The following is a 9,401-nucleotide window of genomic DNA, read 5'->3' as shown; positions in this document are numbered from 1 at the left end:
AAAAACAACAAATATATCACTTTAATTTGCTATTTTAGAAAGCTATATTATTATTATTTATTGTGTTGAAGGGCTACCACTCAAATTCTTGATTTTATTCACTATGCTAATTTGATTCGGTAGTTAGGTTTAATTATAAAGCTAAGTCACATCACTATAAATACATACGGCAACGTAACAAAAATTGAAAGTGAACTTATCACAAGCAAGACTTGCTTTTAGGCTATTAAGTTCGATGGTTCTAGAGAAAGTATGTGTCGTGATAGAATCGAATATCTGATATTAGGTTTATATATATAGTACAAGCATTATACTAGTTTTTTTTTTTTTAATATGAACTTTATATTTGTGGAGTTAATTTTTAACTTGAAGTTTACAGTATATGTATAATAACAAGATCATCTAAGTTGATATCATTTAAATGATTGGAGTGAGAGACAACATTATATATCAAATATGAACAATATTTGAAGTATGTGTATATCATATACATATACATTAAGAATCAAAAACTGATTACAGACCTTAAGAACTGAGAAACACAAAACGTTATCAAACAAAACATTAATAACCTAATGGGTGTGATCAACGAGATTCAAATTTACCACTTTAATTAATAATCGACTTGACAAAAAAAGAAAACTAGCTTTGAATTAAACTCTTATGAACTAAGCTAAACTTTGGCGGTTTAATGGTATTGTGGGCATTAAAGACTCTTAATTAGTCTACAAAGTTGTTGGTAGATATGAGTATTAAATCCTCTCACCAACATTATTATTATTATTTTGGAGAAAATATTTTATGTTCAATTCCTAAATATATATATATATATATATATATATATATATATATATATTATAGTTGTACTTGTGAATTTTTAGATCTTTACAACTTTAATTATGAAACTTTTATTATAAGTGATCCTCTAAGCTCTCTATAGATTATAGCTTCGCGAAATTGTTCTAAGCTCTCTTAAACTGATCATTCTAGACCTCTCGACTTTTCATGTGGATTCATATACTTTTTTCGTGTTCACTCCAAATTTCTCTCCTTTGAACTCTATTTGAAGTTCGGACTCCCCGTGAGCTCTCTCATACTTACTCTCTAAATTCTCATAGGCTTCTTTGAACTCAATGCTCATTGTTGAGCTTTACTCATAATAAGCTTAAATTTGTTCATAACAATTGTGGGTAATTTAGAAGAAATGCTTGAAAGAAAAAGGTGTGTTTTTGAAGCAATGAGTTGATAACAAAAAGAAAAAGAAAAAGTATGAAAAAATGGCGAATTTTGTTTGTCCTAAAGGAGGTTTTGGGCCGAATTTTGAAATCGGCTTTTTTTTTGGTCCGAAAAAATTAAATTGGTTCGGTCTCGGGTCCCATGGGATTCGGATTCGGACGAAAAGGAAATTCAAAATGCCGAAAATACCCTTCACTTCCACCAGCCTGTCCCCTTTTCTCCAACGGCTACTTCCATCAACGCACCGATTTAAAATTTCTCCTTTCTTACCTCACCATCTCCACATCTTCATTTCCGATCGTTACTCCCATTTTCCAGACCCTTTCTCTCTCTCTCTCTTTCCATTGTTTCCACCATGGACGAGAATACTCAAGCTGTCAACTCCACCGGTGACGATTCAGGCGAAGATTTCTACGAGATGATCGAAGCGCCTAAGTTCGTCGACTTCACCGTTTCCGATCACTACGTTCCCGATGATCGCTACTGGTTCTGCTCCCGAGTCGGTATGTTCCTTATTAGTTTTCTCTTTCACTGTTTCTTAGGGTTTTAAGCCCCTTTTCTTTGTTCTCTTGGAGTGGAATTATCTGATAATTCTCTTTTACTACATTGCGTTACTGTTCTCTGCTTTTGTGTGTGTGTTTGTGAGAGAGAGAGAGATTTCGTTTTTTGGCTTTAGAATTTTCTGCTTAAGGAGGTGAAGAAGAAGAGTAGGAGTAGAAAACTCTGTTTTGGGTTTACTGAGAGTTGTAATGTTTGAATTTTGTTTGAATTCTTTTGAATTAGAGTAGCTGAGAGATGAAGTTCTTTAAGTTATCTTGGCTTGCTCTTCACTCTGTTCATTTTGTTTTTATTTGAAATCCATTTTGTTGAGTGAAGAGTCCATAATTTATGTTTTGACTTCGATGCCGCAAATTGAAAATTGCATTGCTTTATTTCCTTGCGAGAACAGAGGGCTTCCCCCTTCTTTGTGTACTCTTGAATTTCAATTTTATTAAAAATGTAGGGTGTGAAGAGGCACATCCAGAGGAAATGGACTCTGATGTCGTTTACAAAAACTTTGTAATGCGGGTATGTGATGGATTGAGTTTCTCTGCAAACTTCTTGTCTACTTTGCTGTTTCATTTTCATGTAAGGAAGTGTTGAATCAAACAGGTAATGGCAGCGAGAAGTCCGAATGTACGGCTTCAGAGAGTTAGAAGGTCCGGATCCAGAATTTTTCTTCTTCTTCATACATTTATTTTCTTTTCACACGAATGATAAGTTATAGCATGGTTTTTTGAAACTATTAGGAACCTGAAATGCCCACTTACAGCTCCTCCGAAGTCTTCGAAGTCTAGAATGGCAAGGCTAGCTCTGATTTCTTCCATTTCCAAAAGGATAGCGGATTCAAGAGTTAAATCTAGATTGCCTACCACCAAGCCTGCTGCAACTGCGAACGTAAAGCCAAAGCAAACTCATGCCAAGGCAATGACCACTCCAAGGAACAGGAAGCTTAACTCCAATACCAATGCTTTTCTGAGTGTTAAAAATTCTAAGACAATATCAGCTGAAGAGCCAAAGACTACCAAAGTAGCTAAGGCTTTGTTCTTTCAGTCTCCGAAGAAAGATACAAAAAAGAGAACTTCAACAGAAGTGAATACCTCTGTGAAAACTATATGTGCAGCAATGAAGAAACTCGAAATTAACAGTGCAAATAAGAATGTCTTAGGCCATGAGAAAAATGTATTACGGGATGGACAGTCATTGCCCAAGGATGTTCCGCGGAAACAGTTCAGAGGACGTGAGGTGAAGAGCCGAGTTTTTGATTCATTACGAACACACGGTTGCAAACACCAGGATGCCAAATCTGTAAGGGTTTTGAAGAGGAGAAGCAAAGAAAGGAAGATAAAGCCGCCTCTTCCCCAGCACGTTGCTCCAGAAAAAGTTGATGAGGATGCCAGTGATATGGATATTGATGTAAAATCAAGGCAAGTTTCAATGCAAGGGTGCTGTTTGTCAGTTTCTTCTAAGGGTAAAGACGAAAATCCAGATGGACTTTCAAGACCTGAAGATTCAGATAATTTATCCAAAGATTTTGATAGAACTTCCATTTCAAATTATGAGGAGAGAATTTCGGAAAAAAGTGATGCCGAGGTTGTCCAATGTAAAGTAGAGGATAAGAAGAACCAATTATACTATCACGAAGATCAAGTCAAACCAGGTGTGTTAGAGATGAATATTTTAGAACTTCTGTTGAGTGATGATAAAGAAAATGTAGCTGAAATTAGTGATGGTAATCGAGATGAAAAGGTTTTACAAATTGTGGAGCCTCTGAACAGTAATTCTGATGATGATACTAAAGTATCAAATCCAGAGAAAAATTCAGAAGCAATTGATTTCAACTCAGTTCTGTGTGAAGTGGAGCCTGAGAAGAATAACAAATGCAATCGTGAAGGGAGAATGAAATCAGGGGAAGTACAAAAGAATATCTCAAAACTCGAGAGTGATGACAAAGAAAATGTTGTGAGTGCAAGTAAGGATAATGCAGTACCCTCTGATGATGATATAGAGCATGAGAGTGAAACCACCACAGATGAAAATGTTGCACCTAATGACAACAGGTAATGAACTGATCAAAAATCGTGTACAAGTTGAATATGTTGTTCTGATTATTAATTCATTGAAGGAAACTCTTGCAGGGAAGACAACTCTCACGACCAGTCTGCAACAGTGGCATTTGGCAAGCTTGTGAGATCTAATGCGGCAAAGGTTCTTTTGAGAATGCTACTGCATCTATTACTTCTTTGGTTCTTTTTACTATGATAACTGTCCTTCTCGGTTTTTGCTTGTTATGATGATAGATAAAAATGGTGCAGGTCAAAGAAGTATTAAAGAAGACCGTGAAGGAGAAATCTACTCCTGCTACAGTTGGTTCTCATGGGCTGAAACCCAGCAGACCAAAGTCCACGAATCCCAAGCCATTCAGACTAAGAACCGATGTATGTGGACTGGTCCCTCTCATTTACCACCAAGCTTATTATTTTATTTCATCTCTTCAAATTGCTAATCTGATATCATTGGGGTGGCGCTTTAGGAAAGAGGTGTACTTAGGGAAGCAAACTTGGGGAAAAAGCTTCATTGTCCTTTGAAAGACATCACTGCATCTCGAAGGCATCATGGGGACAAGTTGCAAAGAAAAAATAATCAATGCACGAATCAAGTGAGTTTTCTTCAATAAATTTTTTTACCCCTCTCCCCCTCCGTGGATAGATAAAATATAATTCTTTTTTCGTTTTACTAGAATTCTGAATGTGAAAATCATGTTGAGGAAGAACATGAACAAAGGAGGTTAGAGAACAAATTCCCAGACGATCCACAAGTAAGCTGATATTATATTCAAGAGAATTAATTTAGTTGTTTTTATGCAGTTGATTAACATCCGTGATGTTTACAGGGTGGAACAATACCAGATTCCTCAAACAACAAAAAGGGAGATTCTGAAGACAAGTTATGTACATTGGACTCACAAAATTGTTTTGCTTTAAAACACCAGAAACCAAGACATTGTCGTCAGCTTGAACCTGGCAATAAGAGAGCAACCAAGACAACAGAGGCCAACTTGAAAAGGGCTAACTTAAAAAAGATACAGCAAAGAGTTAGGAAGCCTAGAAGGTAACTAAAATTTCAAACATTCTGAACCTTAATTACTAGCATCTGATGTTCTGACACAGGTAACTATTCTTAAAGGGATATATCATCCAAAGAAGAATTAACTTCTCTGGTACCTAGCCAACACAATGCAAGGAAAGAAACCTCTCTGAAGATATCGAGTCTCAAAGATGCTAGAAAACCATCAGAGGCATTATCTCGAAAAAGGAGCCCTGCTGCAACTATTCCAAAGGAGCCAAATCTTCATGGAAATCATCTACCAAGGAGAGCTGCTCAAGAAAATTGGCTAAGGTGATCCTCACCAGAGTTATTCGTTCAACGCTGAATTCTTTTTGGTTTGTTCAATTAAATCATTGAATTGTATTTTACAACTTACATTTAGTTTATACACAACCATCTCTAAGCGAGGAAGGAGTGTGTGAAAGTTGTATGAATTTGAAGCATAGCATGCCAGTCGTGTATCTTACCCATTTTTAAATACATATTATAGTCAATCAATTCTTGTGCAGAATTTGAATTTCTGAGTGTATATTTTGTTCTATGACCTTATTTGATCCGGATTTGTTCTATAAATTGTACAACTGTGTCACAAGTTTACGTACAGCCGTGCTCTTGAGTTTAAGGAATATTTTTCACTTTAATCTCATCTTTCTATAAAGTTTGAATAGGGTAGAACTTCATAGCTAAAGCAGGAAGTCGTTTATAACAGAAAAAGAGGTGGATTGTAACGATGGTGGCTAATCTAGTTCTTCATAGCCAATAAATACTTTTGTTGCAATGATTACATTCTACAAACTTAAAGATTATGCCACTGGGGATTTAAATTGGCAGCCATATTTTACAAATGCTTCCTATCTAATGAAGCAAAAAAGCTACAAGAGGAAAAAGTAGAAGAGGGGGCAAAACCTTTTTCTCCTCGTCAACGGATGGAGCCACATGATTCCAAGCTTTTTGAGAAAGACTTGAAATCCTATTATGACCTAACACTAAACTCAATAAATGCTCTCCTTTTGCTACTGCAGTAGTAATGATGCAAATCTTGCTGATTACTTTTAGTTTTCACATTCTTTCTTGACAACAATGTCAATAAAGTTACAAGGTTCAGCCTCTTCAAGCATATGAACCACCATTCTCATGGAGGGCCTTGTAGATGGAATCTTAGCCGTGCAGCGAAGTGCGATCCTTAGCACTTTGACTGCGTTCTCCACCTGAGCCTCTGATATGCTAGGATCTACCATCTCTTTCAGATTACCTTTTAGTTCTCTCATTCTGCTGTGTGCCCATTGTACAATATCTTTGTTCTCCCCAAACTCTGCCTCATTGGGCTGCTTTCCTGTTGCTAGTTCCATTAGAACAACTCCAAAGCTGTAAACGTCACTCTTCTCGTTTATCTTGCACGTGTATGCATATTCTGTGGCATCAAAGTAAAGAGATAATCAGTAAAAGTTAGAAAGCAATGAAAATCACCTTTCTTTCGTCAAGTAACTTTATCTTTATCTGTAAATTCAATTTAACTAACCAGGGGCTATATAACCGAGTGTCCCAGCAATGACATGAGATGAATCTCCAACCCCATGGCCATTGCCATCCTGCAGAATCTTTGCTAACCCGAAATCTGCAATCCTAGGTTTCCAATCACTATCCAACAAAATATTACTTGACTTTACATCTCGGTGAATGACAGGTCGGTCACACCCATGATGCAAATACTCAAGGCCCCTTGCTGCTCCAACAGCTATCGCGTACCTTATTTGCCATCCCATCTCAATCTTCCTGCTAGTATGCAACTGATCCCATAAACTTCCATTCGGTAAGTACTCGTAGACCAGCAGGTTACTGTCCTCACTCGAAATGCTACAGTATAATTTCACCACGTTGTTATGCCTCACTGAACTCAATGTAGCTACTTCTGCATCATATTCGGATGACCTGGTCTTTCTTTTAGTTAACATGGTTGCACTAGTCCCGCTGTTCGCTTGGTCTCTAGAGCTCGACTGCCATATATGTTTCACGGCGAGTTCTTTGCCGTTACTTAGTACGACTTTGTACACATTTCCAGATCCTCCTTTTCCTATCAAGTTGTGAGAATTGATTGAATCTATGATTTCCTTTTCCGTGAAGCGCACCATGTGAAATAGCTTCATATCCCATGATTTGGAATTCAGTAAATGCTTACCATCCTTGTTACGTTTCCATTTCACAAACAACAAACACAAGAAGGACACAATCAACAGTAGAATTCCAGCAATGGTACATGACAACAACGAGGTGAGATGGCTGGAGGATGATCTAGAGGTTGGCGAACATGAACTCAAGTATTTAATAGACTCACTACACAAGCCAGGATTTCCCATGAAACTTTCATCAAAGGCTTGGATTGCAAGCGAATCAGGTACTTGGCCAATTAACCTGTTATTAGACAGGTCGAAACTGCTTAGCTTCAACTTTGAGAAACTAGTTGGAATTTCACCTGAAAGTTCATTGCTAGACAGATTCAAGGAGTTAAGAATTGGCAAGTAACCAAGATTCTCTGAAATACGCCCGGAGAATGAATTCATAGATAAATCTATGGTAGAAAGAGAAGTGCAAGAGCCTAGTGAGCTAGGTATATTGCCGGAAAATTTGTTGTCATTCAAAGCAAGGCTGCTTAAGTCCTTCAACTTGCCAAGTGATTCAGGTATTGGACCAACAAATTGGTTCGAATCGAGCTTGATTGAGACTAAGGATGATGCTTCGCCTAACTCAGCCGGTAAGTTACCCGAAAACCGGTTATTCGATAAGAATAACTGAGCAAGAGCTTTTGCTTTACCAATATCGGAAGTCACAGGACCTTCAAACTGATTCATTGAAAGATCAATGATGCTAAGATTTGGCAGGCTCCAAATCCCAGTAGGAACAACACCCGAAAGAGAGTTATTATTTACACGAAAACGATTCAAAGATTTACAATTCGTGTAGCTTTCTGGGATTCCACCAATGAAATTGTTTTGTAGCATCAATAGATCAGTCATTCTGCCCTGCTTGCACATGTCTGGAGGTATAGGTCCAGACAAGAAATTCTCTGAAACGTCAATGAAAACGAAGGCTGCCCAAGATCCAATTCTTTGAGGGAGACTGCCAATAAGGTTGTTTCGGTAAAGAGAGAGCTCAATAAGGTCCTTAAAGTCCCCAAACTCCTCTGGGATCGTACCGGAAAATCGATTCTCAAAGAGCTGCAAGGACTTCAAATTGGTCAGGGACCTCAACTCCATTAAATCACCTTCAAGATTATTAGATGAGGCATCAAAGTTCCTTAGTCCAGTGAGGTTACCGAGCCCGACTGGTAGCTTCCCGGTCAAGGAATTCTCATGTAACTCCAACTGCCATAGATTCTTCAAGTTCACAATCTCATAAGGAATTTCACCAGTGAGTTTATTTTGTGAGAGTTCAAGATTCTCAAGCAAAGACAAGTTCCCAATCCTAGATGGGATTTCACCATAAATGGTGCAGTTAGAGAGGTAAAGCCAATGAAGGTTCTTAAGCTCAAGAATCGCTAATGGAAATGAAGTTGTTGGGTTAAATGTATTGTCTCCAAGGCTCAAGAACTCCAAATCAGTAAGATTAACAAGAGATTTCCATGGAAAATCTCCAGAAAACCCACTGTTATTCAAACTCAGGAATCTCAATCCCACTAAAGAAGACAAATCAGGTACTTCACCAGAAAAGAAATTCTCACCCAAATCCAAATACTTCAACTTAGAACAGTTTCTCAAACCATCACTAACCTTCCCATACAAAAAATTAAACCCAAAAGACAGCTTCTCAAGAGATTTCAAAGAGCAAATAGAATCAAAAGGAATAATCCTAGACAAGTTCTGAGCAGGGAGATTGATTTCTACTACAAAGCCATTGGAATTACATACAATGCCATGGAAGCTGCTGCAAACATCCTTCCCTTTAATCCAAGAGCTAAAAGCCAAAGAAGAAGAAGAAGAAGAAGAAAAGGCAGATTTGAGGTCTAAAAGTGGTTGAAGTTCATCACCATAGGAGAGGGAAAATGAAGAAACGAAGAGAAAAAGGAGGAGGAAGTGAGCCAGCAGAAGAGGACGGTGGCCGGAGGAAAATGGTGAATTAGTCATGGGAGAGTAAGAAAGAGGTGGGAAATGAGAGAGAGAAAAAAGAAAAAAGGGAATTGAAGAAGAGAAATCACATTCATTGTTGAAAAGTGATTGAAGAAGAAAATTGTGAGACGCAAAGTTTGAAGCTTCGTTGCATGTGTAACATGAAGAATTTTGTTTTCACCAGTAAGGAAGTTTAAGGTACATCTTCCCATAATCATTCTTTTTAAAGTCTCATATAAAATTTCATTAAAATACAGTTAAAAATGAAGCCTTTTTAATTAAATTAGTTAGGTACCAGCTTTGACTGCCCAATTCCCAGCATAAGAACAAAATCCAAATAGTCTTTTTGGTTTTGGAATGAACATATAATATCATCACTTTCACCAGCAACACAGTGCTGGCCAACCCCAAGAACTT

At 37.5% G+C, this 9,401-nt stretch overlaps 2 protein-coding genes across 2 annotated transcripts; one reads left to right on the top strand and one right to left on the bottom strand.

Annotated features, from left to right (window-relative positions):
* Positions 1-1,499: 1,499 nt before the first annotated feature.
* LOC101210501 lies at positions 1,500-5,485 on the top strand. The gene is made up of 10 exons (XM_011660556.2): positions 1,500-1,739; positions 2,240-2,304; positions 2,389-2,435; positions 2,526-3,836; positions 3,915-3,984; positions 4,092-4,214; positions 4,310-4,435; positions 4,517-4,594; positions 4,670-4,887; positions 4,963-5,485. Exons 1-10 carry the CDS (start codon positions 1,592-1,594, stop codon positions 5,177-5,179), a joined length of 2,403 nt encoding a protein of 800 aa, XP_011658858.1. The 5' UTR covers positions 1,500-1,591; the 3' UTR covers positions 5,180-5,485.
* Positions 5,486-5,564: 79 nt separating this feature from the next.
* On the bottom strand, positions 5,565-9,170 carry LOC101210252 (receptor-like protein kinase 7). The gene is made up of 2 exons (XM_011660555.2): positions 6,404-9,170; positions 5,565-6,295 (listed from the first exon to the last, which is right to left on the bottom strand). Exons 1-2 carry the CDS (start codon positions 9,000-9,002, stop codon positions 5,937-5,939), a joined length of 2,958 nt encoding a protein of 985 aa, XP_011658857.2. The 5' UTR covers positions 9,003-9,170; the 3' UTR covers positions 5,565-5,936.
* Positions 9,171-9,401: the final 231 nt, after the last annotated feature.

The sequence above is a fragment of the Cucumis sativus genome, chromosome 7, assembly GCF_000004075.3.
Source record: "Cucumis sativus cultivar 9930 chromosome 7, Cucumber_9930_V3, whole genome shotgun sequence".
Taxonomy (NCBI): Eukaryota; Viridiplantae; Streptophyta; class Magnoliopsida; order Cucurbitales; family Cucurbitaceae; genus Cucumis; species Cucumis sativus.
The sequence above is the reverse complement of the archived record's forward strand: the minus strand, read 5'-3'. Positions and strand labels throughout refer to the sequence as shown.

Bases quoted from the DNA above. Each gene is read 5' to 3' on its own strand.
- LOC101210501 (XM_011660556.2), top strand. From the start codon at position 1,592: ATGGACGAGAATACTCAAGCTGTCAACTCCACCGGTGACGATTCAGGC. The intron at 3,837-3,914 runs GTAATGAACTGA...AAACTCTTGCAG, and splicing joins GTTGCACCTAATGACAACAG to GGAAGACAACTCTCACGACC. The intron at 4,436-4,516 runs GTGAGTTTTCTT...TCGTTTTACTAG, and splicing joins ATAATCAATGCACGAATCAA to AATTCTGAATGTGAAAATCA.
- LOC101210252 (XM_011660555.2), bottom strand. From the start codon at position 9,002: ATGACTAATTCACCATTTTCCTCCGGCCACCGTCCTCTTCTGCTGGCT. The intron at 6,296-6,403 runs GTTAGTTAAATT...TTGATGCCACAG, and splicing joins ACTCGGTTATATAGCCCCTG to AATATGCATACACGTGCAAG.